Below are 17,716 nucleotides of genomic sequence, written 5' to 3'. Positions count from 1 at the left end.
AGGGATGTCTTGCCTCCAAAAGTTTTTGCAGAGCTAAAAAAAACCCATCTTTTTAAAAATAAACAGCTGCAAGTGGACAAACTTACTTTTGTGCACTGCTTTGAAGTAGTGAAATTGAGATTTCATGACGGCTTTCAATCATGAAATTTAGCTTGAAAAGGCAGATGTAGCACATATTTAGCTCTAGTTTTATTTTTTATATTACAAAAATACAGTGTGTTTAATAGCTCCCCCTGGTGGGCAGAAACCAAAGTACAGCTCACTGGGTCTGTTTGGAGGAGTTAAATCAGTTCTCTCTACATAAGACCCAGCTCTAGTGAATTTCATCCATCTTAAAATTAAATTATCCATGTTCATAGGTCAGCACCTAAGCATTTCAAATTAAATTCACAGTTTCAATATGAACAGATTTTTGTTGACCTTTGATGACCTCTTCAAACATTTGTTAATATCATTAAAATAATAGCGCATATGTGGGAATGTGACCTCGGTTTTCCTTTTTTGGAGTTCTATCTATGTTTTCTTTTATATTGTTTTTATTGCTTATATTTTGAAGTTTTGTATTTTCTTAGGTTTAGTTGAGTTAAACTTTTGAGTTTGCATGTTTTTCTGATTGGTTATTTTTGAGGTCACGTGCCCGGATACCCAGAGAGGCCCACTGCACCGGCGCAGGTACTATGCATCGGCTTAACTAGCATGGAGATTGGGAAGGACAGGAAGGAGACAAGACGCGGCTAGAAAAGGAGTAGACGGATCTGGGTGAGCGCGTTTTGTTGGAGCTGGAGGACAGTACATGCAGACCGGCGGACTAGACGGAGAGACTGGTCGCCGTTGAGGAGCGGGCGGCTGGATCCTAGACGAGGTCCGCCAGGAATCGGAGGATTGGCAGGTCTTGTGAGAAATTCAGTTCCCCTGTGAAAATTTGTTCCCCCTGTGTCGGGAGCGCGCATTGCAGCCAGAGAAGTGGATCCGGCGGATCTGACCATTTTCACGGCGCTTCTGATCGATTTCTCGGTAAAAACTACTCGTATAATCATGTCAATGTTGTAACTTTCAGTTTAATCGGCAGAAATCAAAATAAAAATGCATACATAAATAAACGAAGTCCTGTGTGGAGGTCTTTTTACGCTGTTTTGTGTTATTTTAAACGCGAAGAGAATCGATCTTTTTTTTTTTTCAGCTTTTGTCTCGTAAGCCTGACAAATAAAAGTGAGTCAACAAACAGGCTCCCAACACGAAGTGTGCATTTATAATTTTTCATTTCTGATAAAGGAGGAGGGAAGCTGGCTGATAGCAAGGCACAAAAATAAAGACTTCCTGAAAAGATCAGAGTGTAAACTTTTTGGTCAATCCCGTTCTAATGTAAAATAAGGAAAATAAGGAAATGTCTAGTATGCTATCACACATAATTTTTGAGAATTTGGAAACAGTTACTTTATATTTCCCAAAGTTATAGGGGGAGAAGAGGAGAGAATGGATATTTCACCAGCCTGATAAAATCTGTTCCCCCTCTTAAAATGGAAACAAATTAATTTACCTGCAAGTCTTTTACTGTGTTGATTCCACTCATCAACAACAACAAATCCTGCAAGTTTGAAAACATTAGCTCTTTATTTGCCAAAGTTAGGATGGGGGAACAAAATATTTTAAGCGCCTGATAAAATCTGTTCCCCCCCTTAAAATGGAAACAAATTAATTTAACCACAAAGTCTTTTAATGTGTTGATTCCACTCATCATCAGCAACAAATCCTGTGATTTTCATAACATTAGCTCTTTATTTGCCAAAGTTAGGATGGGGGAACAAAATATCTTAACCGCCTGATAAAATCTGTTCCCCCTACATAAAATGGAAACAAATTAATTTACCTGCAAGTCTTTTAATGTGTTGATTCCACTCATCAACAGCAACAAATCCTGTGATTTTCATAACATTTGCTCTTTATTTGCCAAAGTTAGGATGGGGGAACAAAATATTTTAAGCGACTGATAAAATCTGTTCCCCCCCTTAAAATGGAAACAAATTAATTTAACCACAAAGTCTTTTACTGTGTTGATTCCACTCATCAACAACAACAAATCCTGCAAGTTTGAAAACATTAGCTCTTTTTTTGCCAAAGTTAGGATGGGGGAACAAAATATTTTGGCTCTTTCAGCCACCTGAAATAATATGTTCCTCCTACATAAAATGGACATGTATAGTGAATTATTTTTCTTTGTTACCTAAAATGTGAATCATTAATGAAGCAGTTTATTTCAGTTTGCAGAAAAAACTCCTAGCAAAAGTGGTTGTGGATTTTCCTGTTTCCACTGCGGCAGTCTACTGCATGAGGTTGGACATTGCTGTGAGACTTATTCTGAACAGTGGTTGTTATAACATTAATATTCTTATTTTGAGTGTTAATGAACATTTTTATCATGACTATAATTTGTATGTTTTGATAAAAAAAAATGTATTTAGCCAAAACTTAATACATCAACATGTGAAAACAGTTATTTAACAAAATTGTTTGTCTATAACTTAATTTCATTTCCTCTAGTTATTAAAAGTAGATGCGGTTGAGGGTCAAGAAAACCCCTTTATTGAAGTTTCAATTATTGTACTTATTAAGTGTACATATGCAGGGTGTTGGGGGTTTTCTTGACCCTCAACCGCATCTACTTTTAATAACTAGAGGAAATGAAATTAAGTTATAGACAAACAATTTTGTTAAATAACTGTTTTCACATGTTGATGTATTAAGTTTTGGCTAAATACATTTTTTTTTATCAAAACATACAAATTATAGTCATGATAAAAATGTTCATTAACACTCAAAATAATTATATTAATGTTATAATCACCACTGTTCAGAATAAGTCATCCTAACTTTGGCAAAAAAAGAGCTAATGTTTTCAAACTTGCAGGATTTGTTGTTGTTGATGAGTGAAATCAACACATTAAAAGACTTGCAGGTAAATTAATTTGTTTCCATTTTATGTAGGGGGAACAGATTTTATCAGGCGCTTAAAATATTTTGTTCCCCCATCCTAACTTTGGCAAATAAAGAGCTAATGTTATGAAAATCACAGGATTTGTTGCTGATGATGAGTGAAATCAACACATTAAAAGACTTGCAGGTAAATTAATTTGTTTCCATTTTATGTAGGGGGAACAGATTTTATCAGGCGCTTAAAATATTTTGTTCCCCCATCCTAACTTTGGCAAATAAAGAGCTAATGTTTTCAAACTTGCAGGATTTGTTGTTGTTGATGAGTGGAATCAACACAGTAAAAGACTTGCAGGTAAATTAATTTGTTTCCATTTTAAGAGGGGGAACAGATTTTATCAGGCTGGTGAAATATCCATTCTCTCCTCTTCTCCCCCTATAACTTTGGGAAATATAAAGTAACTGTTTCCAAATTCTCAAAAATTATGTGTGATAGCATACTAGACATTTCCTTATTTTCCTTATTTTACATTAGAACGGGATTGACCAAAAAGTTTACACTCTGATCTTTTCAGGAAGTCTTTATTTTTGTGCCTTGCTATCAGCCAGCTTCCCTCCTCCTTTATCAGAAATGAAAAATTATAAATGCACACTTCGTGTTGGGAGCCTGTTTGTTGACTCACTTTTATTTGTCAGGCTTACGAGACAAAAGCTGAAAAAAAAAAAAAAGATCGATTCTCTTCGCGTTTAAAATAACACAAAACAGCGTAAAAAGACCTCCACACAGGACTTCGTTTATTTATGTATGCATTTTTATTTTGATTTCTGCCGATTAAACTGAAAGTTACAACATTGACATGATTATACGAGTAGTTTTTACCGAGAAATCGATCAGAAGCGCCGTGAAAATGGTCAGATCCGCCGGATCCACTTCTCTGGCTGCAATGCGCGCTCCCGACACAGGGGGAACAAATTTTCACAGGGGAACTGAATTTCTCACAAGACCTCTCAAATTTTCACAGGGGAACTGAATTTCTCACAAGACCTCTTCGAGCCAAGAGGGGGCTGAACGTGGTGGAGGACCGCACCCTTCCTTCTTTGCCCAGCTAAGGACAATTATAGACTTGTTTATTGACTGATTGTCAAGGACTGCCTGCACCTCCTTCTCTTGGATTATTGTCTTTTAAATAAATTATTGTAACTTTACGGGTTTGTTTTTACCTTTGATGACCTCTTCAAACATTTGTTAATATCATTAAAATAATGGCGCATAAATGAACATTTTTGCTTCACAAACCATCACAACTCCAATTCCATTAGAGTAACTTTACTCGGGTCAGAGCGGACTGGGTTCAACAGAACCACAGAAGGAATGAGAGCCGAGCAGCCAAACGGGAAAAAAGTGGGGAGACGGTTCCCTCTCTCTTTCTCTCTACCTCTCATATGGTGTGTTCCCTCTCTCTTTCTCTCTACCTCTCATATGGTGTGTTCCCTCTCTCTTTCTCTCTACCTCTCATATGGTGTGTTCCCTCTCTCTTTCTCTCTACCTCTCATATGGTGTGTTCCCTCTCTCTTTCTCTCTACCTCTCATATGGTGTGTTCCCTCTCTCTTTCTCTCTACCTCTCATATGGTGTGCTCGCTGCTGAATCCTCTCCCTTATCATGAAAATCTGCTCTCGGTGAGGAGCCTCTTCACTTCAGATAGTTGAAACGTTCACGACCGACGCGTCATTCCTGGCCTCCATTCAGTCACTGTGCCGTAATGAAACAAACAGCGACAAATGTAACACAGAGAAACCTGCAGGGAACAAGAAGACAAGTGTATTTAACACAATCACAACATCACAAAGTGACAAACGGACAATAATAAAACCACCCAACAGTTCTCCTTTTACAAGCAGTGGCGGTTTCTGTGTGGTGGACAGACGAAGCTTCGGATGTGTCTGTAGTGTTTGTGAGATCACCTGTTTGCTTGTGCGACCAGATTGTATTTCTCTTTTGTTATAATTACACAAAATGTCTGGGATTTTTTGTTATTTGGATTGTTCCTTTACCTGACTGTTGTTACTGAAAACAACAAAAATGTTGTTTTCAGTAACAAGGGAATTCAAAGTGCCTTACAGGAAGCAAAAGGAAGTAAAAAACAAAATAACAAACCAAAGGAAAGAGCAAAAGCAGAAAAAGAATCTCATGATGATCTAAAGTATATAAACTAGATACTCCTGTTCAGGGTTGCTGGATAAGTATAAGTAAATATCCTCTGGACTTTCTAACTGTGCTCTAAATTTGTAATGATTACTCCACAGTTTCTAAGTAATAATAAAAACTAAATGTTTCTGTTCTGGAAGATTTTTTTCTGGATTCTAAGTTTGTTCTAATTCCTTTTCCAAGTTGCAATAATAATAATAATCTAAAAAGTATAACATTGGTCTAAATAGTGAGTACTCTACCGTTTAAAGTTGCTTCTCTGGATTATAAGTTTGTTCTAACTCCTTTTCTGGGTTCTCCACAGTTTCTAAAAAGTAATAAAATGAAAAGGGTAAAAGACGCATTAGGGAAAGAAACCCAAAAGCTTTGACCCCAGTCATACAGTAGAAACAGTATGACTTATCAAATGTATATAAACTTTTAAATTCAAGGAAAGTTACAAAAAATTTCTTAAAAAGGTTCCCACCAAATTTAGCAGATATAAATAATTTTGGTAATTCTAATTAAGCTAAAACAAGAACATTTTGGTCAGTTTTAACTTCAGACAGTGAGAAAAATTTGTTTGTGTCTTCTTATTCATGTAAAAATCTGTTTTCAGCTGTTTATGTCTCTTTTAAAGTGTATAAATACACCTTTTCTTCATATTCTAAAAACATAAATTTCAGGGGAACATGGATTTGCATGTGGCTTGTGGGAACAAAGGCTTATTTTCTAACAGGAAAAACAAGTAACAGGAAATTACAAATTAAATGCAAATACAAACTCTTGTATAACACAAGACAGCCTCGTGTTATACAAGAGTTGTGCTATACTTGTCTGATGGTGAAGTTGAATGCTGCTTCGCCATGTTTGGTTCTGGTTCTGGGGGTGAGGAACCAGAACCAGAAGACCTGAGGGGTCTGGAAGGTTGTTATGACAACAGCAGATCTTTAGTGTGTTGTTTTCAGTTGTAATAACTGAAGCTGTGCATTGACTCTAGATCTATAACTCTAGATCTATAACTCTAGATCTATAACTCTAGTTTGCTCCTCTTTAGGCCCCAAAATAATAACTTCAGTTTTGTTTCTGTTCATCTGGAGAAAGTTTTGGCTCATCCACACATTTATCCGCTCTGAGCTTCTGTTCAGTGTCTGCAAGCATCTACTGCAGACACTGAAACTGATTAGTGAGACTTTCATGCAATGTCAAAGCAAATACTTCCAACTGAACTCACATTTGATCGAATTGGTTAAACACATTAATCACAGTTCTGCCTCTGTGTTAAGAGTTTAAATAAAGTATCCTCAAGATAGGTGAACACACCTAATAGCTTATTAGCCATTGTGAAACACTGAATATCCACATACACATATATAAAGGACAGACACAAAAGATGTCCAGATTTTTTTTCACTGATCGTTTATGTGGTCTGTGATGCTTTGGTGCCATTTGATTAAATTAAAGGATTTTTGGAGAATTTAAATTATCTGCTAGAAAAGCAATCAAAAATAAATAAGCAGCTAAATTTAGAAACACTTTGGATGCTCTGGAAAAATGAATAGTCAGAATTCACTATGTTGGTTTTGAATTGTTACTTTGAATTCTTATTGTTTTCTCTCCAAGCCCATTTTTGTTTTATGCTATCAGTACATTAAAACCAAGAAAAATAAACCAACATGAATTGTATTTTTTTTTTTAATCAAAAGTTTTGTAGCATAGCAAATATATAAAATGAAAGGAGCAAAACTCACAAAATCCAAATGTAAACTAAATGATTTAAACTGTCTGGTCCTTTTAGTCGTCTCTCTAACTAATGCTGCTGAGACTCAAGCACAAAAGGCCATCCTCAATTTAATGGTGATAATTTGTTTTATTGCAGAAAAGACTCAAGTGAAAGAACCTGAGAAACAGCAAAGCAGCTTTGTACAGGGAAACTGGCATAGAGGACACAGAGGGTGAGTTGTAATAAAAGAGATTTCTGTTTTTGTTTATGATGAACAAAGATAAAAAATCAAATATCTATTTTCATCCCTCTGTTTTGAATTTTGTCACGTTACAACCATAAAGTTATTGGGATTTTAATTGAAATCCCAATAACACAACACAAAGGTTTGTGATAACATAGATAGTATTACACTAGTTGTTTTGAAGGAAATAACTACCCCAGAGGATTTGTAGCTGTAGCTGAATTGTAAGGTGGAGGATTGAAGGAGGCCGGATTTATGAGAGAGAATCTGGCAAAATGGTTCGTTTAGAAAATGTAAAGAATACATGAAGTTTGAGAAAACAGAAAAATAAACTCAAAGATGACTCAATGAACCACGTATCAGACATCTTTAAGCTGCGAAGCTTATTTTAACACCTTAAATCTTGTTTTCTTTCTAAAAGCATAATGAACATAACATGATCAAAAATATGATTGCAGTTGAAAAATGTCTTCTTAGATAGTTGCCTGGTGTCAGTTTCAGATCCACATCAAACATCTCCTGTCTCTTTGTGCCAAACCTTTCAGAAACAGGAACCTTGTTTATCGTCTGGCAGCGTCCAGGTGTGGGTGTGTTTAGAGGAGGAGGAAAAGCAGCTTCATAAAATCCAGACTCCTGGTTGCTGCTTTCACATTTTGGACACAAACAGCAAATTCTCTTCAGTAAGGTAAGTTTATGAGAACCCAATAATTTAATGAGGTATTTATGTTTGTACTAATCCTACATGTAGAAAATATTTTAATTTCAAAAAGACATTGGTTTATGGGAAAATTGTATATTTTATTATTACTTTTACCTGTAATAGAGCTTATGCCTTACCACTGGTCAGAAGCATTTGACTACCAAAGTAAGCTGGTACAGAGGGCGACTTCATGAAGTTGAACAGTGTGAAATGTATGGCACAAAAAACGTTTTTACATAAATAATTTTACTTCTAACTTAAACTTATAACGTTTCCCATGTTAACTTTTATCTCATCTCTGATATGTTACAGACGATGAAGCATCAGATCTGTCTCTCACTGCTGCTCAGTATGTTTTTATTTAATCATCCAGACTATGCTGAACATGTATTTATATTATTTTATTTTTTTCTGTAGAATTTCAGTTTCTCCATTTACTTACTGGACACTGAAAAGTGAACTAGTGGAAATTAAACATTTTGTTTGCTGTTTCTGGTTGTTTTCTGCTGTTTCTAGCAGCTCTGCTGATCTGTGGATCATCAGGGCAAATTTGTCAGGAAACCAGCTGCACTATTGATGGATGCCTCTGGACTTTGAATATTAGCTGCAACAACCCGACTACGGCCTGGCAGCTTCAATGTAGAACAGATAATGACCATTTGAATCTGTTCTGCAGTTGTGTAAACAAACTTCAACCTCCATACGTCTTTCAACGTCATGTCCCCCTTTCAGGTTTGTTCCTTCAGAGTCCTGGAACATTTTCTTGTTTAGCCTCAGAAGATAAAAGGGAAAATTTCTCTGTAAAGTGTAACTAAATGTTCTCCTGAGTAGAACTGAAATCACATGTTTATGAGAAATGAAGCCTGCATGCACACTTAAAAGAAATAGATTCCTGAACTTTTCAATAATATGGTTAGAATCAGATACGTCCTTAAGAACTTTCTGTGATTTTAATTTCCAGATACGCTCACATTGAACAGGAATTGCCAAACTTACTGCAGCAGCAGCAATAGTGACAACAGCAACGACGACAGCAGCAATAGTGACAACAGCAACGACGACAGCAGCAATAGTGACAACAGCAACGATGACAGCAGCAATAGTGACAACAGCAACGATGACAGCAGCAATAGTGACAACAGCAACGACGACAGCAGCAATAGTGACAACAGCAACGATGACAGCAGCAATAGTGACAACAGCAACAACGACAGCAGCAGCAATGATAGGAAGTTGTATGTTTATATATATATATATATACAGGTGCTGGTCATAAAATTAGAATATTGTGATAAAGTTCATTATTTTCCATAATGTCATGATAAAAATTAAATTGTCATATATTTTAGATTCATTGCACACCAACTGAAATATTTCAGGTCTTTTATTGTTTTAATTTTGATGATTTTGGCAAACAGCTCTTGAAAACCCAAAATCCCTGTCTCAAAAAATTAGAATATTATGAAAAGGTTCTCTGAACGAGCAATAAAAATAATCATCTGAATCAACAAAGTAACTCTAAACACCTGAAAAAGATTCCTGAGGCCTTTAAAAACTCCCAGCCTGGTTCGTTACTCAAAACCGCAATCATGGGTCAGATTGCTGACCTGACTGCTGTCCAGAAGGCCATCACTGACATCCTCAAGCAATTCCAGACCAAAACCGATTCCAGACCAAATTAAATTTTCATCTCCATAAAACTTTTCAGCAGATGGAAGCATGAAGTGCTCCAAAATCTTCTGATAGCTGCTGCATTGATCCTGCCCTTGATAAAACCCAGTGGACCAACACCAGCAGCTGACATGGCACCCAGACCATCACTGACTGTGGGTACTTGACACTGGACTTCTGGCATTTTGGCATTTCCTTCTCCCCAGTCTTCCTCCAGAGTCTGGCACTTTGATTTCCGAATGACATGCAAAGTTTGCTTTCATCCGAAAAAAGTACTTTGGACCACTGAACAACAGTGGTCCAAAGTGCTGCTTCTCTGTAGCCCAGGTCAGGCGCTTCTGCCGCTGTTTCTGGTTCAAAAGTGGCTTGACCTTTGACCTGGGGAATGCGGCACCTGTAGCCCATTTCCTGCACACGCCTGTGCACAGTGGCTCTGGATGTTTCTACTCCAGACTCAGTCCACTGCTTCCCCCAAGGTCTGGAATCGGCCCTTCTCCACAATCTTCCTCAGGGTCCGGTCACCTCTTCTCGTTGTGTAGCGTTTTCTGCCACACTTTTTCCTTCCTACTGACTTCCCACTGAGGTGCCTTGATATAACACTCTGCAAACAGCCGATTCGTTCAGAAATTTCTTTCTGTGTCTCACCCTCTTGCTTGAGGATGTCAGTGATGGCCTTCTGGACAGCAGTCAGGTCAGCAGTCTGACCCATGATGGCGGTTTTGAGTAATGAACCAGGCTGGGAGTTTTTAAAGGCCTCAGGAATCTTTTTCAGGTGTTTAGAGTTACTTTGTTGATTCAGATGATTATTTTTATTGCTCGTTCAGAGAACCTTTTCATAATATTCTAATTTTTTGAGACAGGGATTTTGGGTTTTCATGAGCTGTTTGCCAAAATCATCAAACTGTGGCCAGGGGGCTGTGTGGCCCTCAGGGTCAAAATTTGAGATCGGTACAAATTTGGTTCAATAGACCTGGTAGTTAATGCAAATGCAATTAAAAATGTTAATTGGGACACTTTTGTTTTTTTACTGAGATGATGCTTTTCAAAAGAAATGGTGACAAAAATATTCTTAAAATGGAAAACGAATCCAGGTAGACGAAAGAAAAAAAATCTGATTAGGATATTGTGATTTTTTGTTCTTCTAGCAGCGTAAACAAAGTTTTATACTGCAGACCCACAATGATTTACAATTCATTTTCTTTAAAAATCAGGAAACTTTTTTGTTTTTATCATTAAAATATTGCATATTTACAATATTATTTCAAATAATTTAAAATGTAAAATTTAAAATGTAAAATGTAATTTAAAATGAAACATTTTCAATTACATTGTTTTTGCATTTTAATGAATAAAATTTGTGACTTATAACTACTTTTATTTTGAAACCTTCGGCCACTGTAACAAAATATTTGGATATTTAATGTATGGTAGGACTTATTTTATTCAAGAAGTATAATTTACACAACAGTTACCACTATGAATTTGATCAAGTATTAAGAAAATATTTTTCTTCCACAGTTGCATCACCGTCTCATCCCAGAATCGTTCATCTTTTAAGATAGAGCTGGACGGTTCTGGCTGTTCGCTAAAAGTCATTCAGACTGCTGATGATCAAACAGGCAAGTAATTTAAAGTGACAAAATTGTCCTGCAATTGTCATATTAGCAGCTTTCGTGAAGAAAAACTTAATCCTTTCAATAGTAAGAAAATTAACTAAGATCTTTTTAGAATACAATTTGTTTCTGTCACTTTACGTCTTAGTGAACATTTTCAACCATTCAGTGATGTTAAAGATGAAATTAATGCTTTCAAACAAACAGATATGGAATATTTTATCCGTCCATTATCTGCTGGTGCCTTTCTGCAGGTCGCCAGCCCATCGCAGGGAAAACATATTTTATGTCTTAAGCTCATTTTTCACTTTCCTCATATAAAATTAATATGATTTCACAACTTGAAGACAGACATGATTATGGAAAAAGTCCCTCATGTAATAGTTCTTATCTTTGGTTTCCATGGAGAAGGGAGTGGAAGTGGAAGTGGACCTACTGAAGATGACTGCGTTAGAAATCAAGGTAAGAAGTTTAGCCTTCAGTTGAATAAAGTCATGGATAATATATGATTTAAAATGAGCTGGAGTCCTGCCAGTTTTAGATGTCTCTGCTCCAACACAGCTGATTGAAATGACCCACCAACCTCCTCAGCAGGTCAAAGTTCTCCAGAGGTTCTGCTAATGAAGGATCATTTAATCCAGGTCCGTTGAACGAGAGAGCTAAAACATGCAGGTTACTGACCATTGAGGACGAGAGATGAAATGTATTGAAGTTCTCAGTGTTGTGCTGTGAATCTGGAAGACGTGGGCTGGGTTTGGGTGTGATGACCGCTGGATCTGTGAGGGAAGTTTGCTTCAGTAACATAAGGTGCGCTAGAATCATAACTTTAAAGCTGTTCATGTGTTTAATAAGCCCGACGATCCCTCGTGAGGGATCTGTTTTCGGGTCTTTTCGGCTTTCTCCGTAAACAACCGCTCCACGTTACTTTTTTTTTTCTGTCCGATAGAGAAGGCTTTCATCATTCGAAAACTATCCCGCATCCAAGTTTTGCTCAACATGTTATGGTTTTACAGCTATTTCAAAACAGCTGTCGAGACTGAAAGGTCCTCGGAGATTTTGTACTTTTTCTAAAACTCTCTTCGAGAACAACCCTTTTAGTTGAGCAGAGCTCCATCGACAAGAATCACATGACAGGAAAGGGACTGACCTTTGTAGATATCATATAATCAGCTACGTAAATTTACTACCGGGTCTGAATTTTGTCTGCGTAATGAGACCCTCTCTCGTGCGTAATCCGTGCGCCCTGCATGCGTTCTTTGTACGGAGATTTGTTTGATGAATACGGACTGAAAACGTTGGAGTTACGTCACTTTTCAGCGTTCCGTCAGTTCAGTTTTGATTTATTTATGGAAAATCTATCATTTTTGATGGCACAGCAGAAGAACGTATGTTGTGTCCGCTTCCATATTAGAAATGTAGAGCTTTTGCTCCTTCACGTCACTTCCTTTGGGGGGAGGGTGGAGAAGGGTTGTCTTCGCATCTGCCTGAATAAAATGTAGTTGCGACCCTGCGGTGATTTATTTATGTTTTACTGAAAATATGTTTGTTTGTTTTTTGTTCATTACTTTGTAGTAAAACACAATTTTATGTAATTACTATTATTTTCCTTTGCTAGCTATACTTCAAAAAGTTATTTTTTTACTGTTTTACTGCGTTTCAATAAAAGTTTTCCAGTTGGAGTCAAAGTAATAGCAACAGTTCATTATTATTATTATATATATTATACATTTATAGATATGAATGTGGTAAATGTCATGACCAATGGCTAGATTATATGTACTAAGTTTCATTCAATGGTAATCAGTGATTTAATTTAAAGAAATTCCCAGGATTGATGTGAAAAACACATTTGGCACAGTTTGGAGACATTTTTGGATAAATGACCTCTCCACCTGGGACATTTTTCAGTAAAACATTTATAAAACACTATATTTTTCAACTGAGTGAGTCCAAATTTGGTGAACTTTTACCCAACATGTAGATCTAATAGTCTAAACTACTTTTTTGTGTGAAACATAATATTTTAGAGACGTTTTGCAATGTTTATAACAAAATTTTTGTGAGGTAAAAAAATGCTACATTTATTGTATTTAATTTAAGCAGGGTAAAAGCACAATAGTACTGACACCAGGAAATGATTCTTTGATGTCTTACCTTTACAGAGATACCAAAAGTTTACACTTTAATCTGATAACTGTGAGGCTATTAGTGATTTATTTTTGGATGTTTACAAAGCCCTTTCCACCCTTAGGGCATAAAGGGTTAAGGCTGCATTCACACCAGCCCTGTTTAGTCTGCTGTAATCGAACTGTACTCCGTTTGCCTAGAAAGTCCGGTTTGTTTGGGGAGGTGTGAATCAAACTCTGGCCCAACTAAAAACCTTGGTCTCGGTTTGGTTGAAGTGAACTCTGGTGTGGTTCAAATGGATATGTGAATGCCAAGCAGAGCAGAGGCCAAGCAAACCAGAGACGAGAGAAAAGCAGGAAGTGAAATGCAGTGCAGGGCATTCTGGGTAACTACAATCAAAACAAATATGCAAATCTAGCTGGAGAAATGGATCATAGCTGTTTACCAAAAACAAAAGTGAAATCCTACAACGCTGCTCCATTTTTGTTTGCATTTTGTGAAGAAGGAAGTTGTGCTCAGTGTCTTCTTCAGAGATTTTTGTGTCATTTCCTTCAGTGGTTCTTGATGCAGCGCCTCAGGCGAGGAGGGGAACAGGTAGCTCTAACTGTTTAGTTAGTTTGACTCAGTGCAGTGTGAAATCGAGGCACATCAGCTGAAAATTTAACAAATATTGCAGCTTTTGTCCCCAGTCAGACAGAGTATACCAGACTATTAGGTGTGAAAACAACTTTATAGATAAAATTTTATTAATGACATATTGTTTTCTTCATAAAACAAAAATGATTAAGAAATATAAATCATCTTTTTTGCTTGTTTTTAAAGGAACACATTTGAGGCAAATTGACGAAAACGAAACTTGGATTAAAGCCTTGCAAAGGTGCAGTAATTCAAATTCCTCTCTGGTTGAAATCACCAACCAAACAGTACAGGATGCAGTTTACTGTCTCATGAGGAATAAAACAGGCTTGCAGAACGGTGTCTGGGTCGGCCTGGAGAGATCCATCTTTGGCATCAATCCAGAGTGGATCTGGACGTCTCGGAGCAAAACTATAAATCCTGACTGGACCAGCAACCATCCTGTTGACCGCTTCAACAACCACTGTGGAAAGGTTGTCTTGGTTAAGGGTCAAGTCAAGCTGGTGGATGAAAACTGCCATAAGAGTTTACCTTTCATCTGCCAAGGTAAACTGGGTTTGTAGTCTGATAATCTGATCTTTGGGATTTTTATTGATAGTTATGGTTTACTTTGATTCGACAAGTTGTGTAAAAAGATGATTAAATATTCAAAACTGATGAAAAAAATGGTTGTAAAATGTTTATTTTCTCATCTCAGGTAAAATATAAACAAGTTAAGAGGCCCTGAAAACTTCTCTGAAGATCTTCTGATTACTTTGAAGGATTATTCACAGCTGATGCTTCAGATTTCACCTTTCTGATTATTACTTATGAGGCATGTAGTTTCTGTATTTCTATAGGCTAATATCATAACTGTTACTATCCATTAATACATTTTAAGGTGATTTTGTTTGATTACATCACTTCTGATTTTAATTTATCTTAATCATTTAAATGTATTTTTAATTTTGTTCCTGAACCTTAAAGAAATAAGATTAAAAACCAATTGCTGTCGTTGGTAAAGTCTTCTGATAGTGGTGGGGATTACAAAGTCTTGGATTAGGATAATCTGAGTGAATGTTATCTTGTGCAAACGACCAGATGATATGTAAATAACTGGTTATTATTGAGTTCAGCACCTGAATAAATGTACAGTTTTCACTGCAGCAGCCAACAACAGCTAAAAGTTACCAAAATGTTTAGGTTTGTCCTTTCATGGACAAATTTAAAATTTTTATCAAGTAAACTACAAATATGTGTTGTATGTTTGTAGTAGAGACACTAAAGAGAGGAGATATTGGTGGAAACGATGCAGAAGCAGCTCAGGTCTCTGCTATTTATAAACCAACACTGTAAAAAAGCAAACAGGATAAAAGTCATAATTAATGTTTGTTCATGTTTTTAGGTCTGGTCCACACAGAGCCAGATATCTGGGAAACTAAAACATTACGACTAATGAGGAAATTTGAGAAAACTCCATATTTGTGTTTGCATGTCAGAAAGAGAAAATAAAGATTTATGGTCTTTACAGTCAAATAATTCACCAACATATCAACATACTTTCATTGATGTGATTCCCAGCCAGCATTGTTTTATTAACTTTATTGTAAAAGTCTATTTAAAAGTAGCTTTGTCCACACCTGGCACCAGGTTTAATTCCTAACAGGAAGTCAGGGTTGTTTTGAAGCAATCTGATTGGCTGACAGGGTTTAGCTTAGCGCTACGCTGCCCCCTACAGGTTTGGCTTGTTGTAGGTTCATGTGAATGAAAACTTTTCTGAAACTGATCCTGTGTGTACGATATTTTTAAATGACGTGGTGGAGGTATTTGTTTTTATAAAGACCTGGCTGTGAGAGAACAAGGCTTTATCAAAATGTAAACATATTTTTGCTGCTGTGACGGTGGTGGGATTTCAACTTTGCACTTCCTGTTCATGACAATCCAGATGTTATAAAACTTTATGAAAAGACACCAGAGGGGGACAAAAATACAGCGTGTATATGTAACAATATTTGCCAACTCTTTTTTAAATGTAATTTTACATTGTAAACATGATTTTACTGTCTTAAATCTATGAATAAATAAAAAAGCTTGTTAATATTAGCGTCGTCTCACATTTCATGAAGAAAATACTCATCTTTTACCTCAGATTATTGATATGCTTATCAATACTCCCTCAAAGTTTCTGTAGTTTATTTCTTCATTTAGAAACATGTTTTTAGGCAGAGGGACAGCTTGTTCACTTTTATGAATTTGGTTTCTTCTTGTATCTTAATTTTCCTGCATGTATTTATAAACTACCAACATCTTAAATGGAAGTAGACATGGAACAATTCACAAAATAAATTAAATAATTAAATTAATTAATTAATTAATTATTTAATTAATTAATTAATTAATTATTTAATTAATTAATTAATTAATTAATTAATTAATTAAATTAATTAATTAATTAAATAAATAAATAAATTCTGTCTGTTGCTTGAGGAGAGAGGAGCTGAGTAAGAAAACATGACAGAACAAATGTTTCAATTAAAACAGTTCTTTTTGTAATAGTATCACAATGGCATTGCAACAATAATATACCAAGCAGCTGTAAGATTTCTCTTCAGAGTGGGTCTTCGTGTGTTCTACTACAGTCTGTCTCCTCTTGAAAGCTTTCTTACAAACAGAGCAGCTGTAAGGTTTCTCTCCAGAGTGGGTTCTTGTGTGTTCTACTAAAATGTGTCTCCTCTGGAAAGCCGCCTTACAGATGGAGCAGCTGTAAGGTCTCTCTCCAGTGTGGATTGTCATATGTCGCACTGAATCCTTCTTGCATTTAAAAGCTGCGTTACAGACAGAACATCTGAAAGGTCTATGCCGAGTGTGAACTGCCATGTGTTTTTTTTAAATAAACTTTTGTCAAAACACCACTGCTACAGACGGAGCAGCTGAAAGGTTTCTCTTCACTGTGTGTCTTCATGTGTTGTGACAAAGCGTGATTCCATGTAAAGGTTTTGTCACAGATGGAACAACTGAAAGGTTTTTCTCCAGTGTGGATTCTTTTGTGTTCAAACAAATATGGTCTCCGGTTGAATGTCTTCCCACACTCAGAGCAGCGGTGTAACTTTTGACCTTTCTTGTCAACTGGATTGGTGTTTTTCTTCCCAGACCTGAAACCTGTCTGAGCTTCACTGCTCTCCTCCCAGTTTCCATCACTGTCGTCTGTCCCTGAAGACTCTGGAGAAGAATGAGAAGTTTCATCTTGATCATCTGATTCTAGACATTCATCTGGGTCGGGTTTTATAGTCTCCATTTTCTTCTCAGTCTGGTTATGATGCAGTTCGGGGGGCTGAGGTTTCTCTCCCTCATCTTCACTTTTCACAGGAACAGGACTAAATGGTATCATCTAACAAATGTTCTTGCATTATTATGTCATTATATCTCTTGAAAACAGTGCTAGGTTCCGAACCAAAGACTGAATGCTGAAATTAAATCAAAAGATGTTTCCATATGGTTTAAGGGTGTACACATTCCTCTCACAAAATGCTTGTTTTCAAACTTACTTGTACAGAATTTATGTCACATTAAGGTGCAGAAAAAATTTTAACTCGTGGTTTTATGCATATCATGGTATTTTAACTGATTCGTGTTTTTAAAACGGATGTAAAAGACGATAATTACCATTAAACTGGGAAGCCATTTTTGCTGTTCTCCTCAGTGGTTGATGTGCTTCCAGCTGGCAGACTAAACTAGCAGCAAAAACTCGGAGCTTCGGTTGAGCCAAGAGGAAAATTCAGCAAAAACAAAATGAAAACCCTAAAAAAAAACGTACAAACAGGGTTAAAGATACTTTTACAAGATTCACGATGGAAAGCCGACTCAAAACGGAAGTTTTACGTTCTTCTTCTTCTTGATTTGTATTTGCT

The 17,716-nt window shown here is 36.5% G+C and overlaps 1 protein-coding gene, 1 long non-coding RNA gene and 1 pseudogene across 2 annotated transcripts; 2 read left to right on the top strand and 1 right to left on the bottom strand.

Annotated features, from left to right (window-relative positions):
- The first annotated feature begins 7,903 nt into the window (after positions 1-7,903).
- Positions 7,904-11,080, top strand: LOC148156520 (uncharacterized). Its single transcript, XM_088009975.1, has 5 exons — positions 7,904-7,994; positions 8,095-8,131; positions 8,299-8,514; positions 8,744-9,017; positions 10,972-11,080. The coding sequence occupies exons 2-5, from the start codon at positions 8,098-8,100 to the stop codon at positions 11,078-11,080; spliced, it is 633 nt and encodes a 210-aa protein (XP_087866101.1). The 5' UTR covers positions 7,904-7,994; positions 8,095-8,097.
- A 389-nt stretch (positions 11,081-11,469) lies between these two features.
- LOC148156519 (uncharacterized) lies at positions 11,470-15,906 on the top strand. Its single transcript, XR_015764541.1, has 3 exons — positions 11,470-11,528; positions 14,016-14,375; positions 14,527-15,906. It is a non-coding gene; the product is annotated as an uncharacterized LOC148156519 (long non-coding RNA).
- Positions 15,907-16,340: 434 nt separating this feature from the next.
- LOC106916161 (uncharacterized) lies at positions 16,341-17,233 on the bottom strand (annotated as a pseudogene).
- Positions 17,234-17,716: the final 483 nt, after the last annotated feature.

Source organism: Poecilia mexicana, unplaced genomic scaffold (assembly GCF_051168715.1).
Source record: "Poecilia mexicana isolate PSO_F unplaced genomic scaffold, ASM5116871v1 scaffold_11, whole genome shotgun sequence".
Taxonomy (NCBI): domain Eukaryota; kingdom Metazoa; phylum Chordata; class Actinopteri; order Cyprinodontiformes; family Poeciliidae; genus Poecilia; species Poecilia mexicana.
Note: the sequence above shows the minus strand (reverse complement) of the source record. Positions and strands in the feature narration are given on the sequence as shown.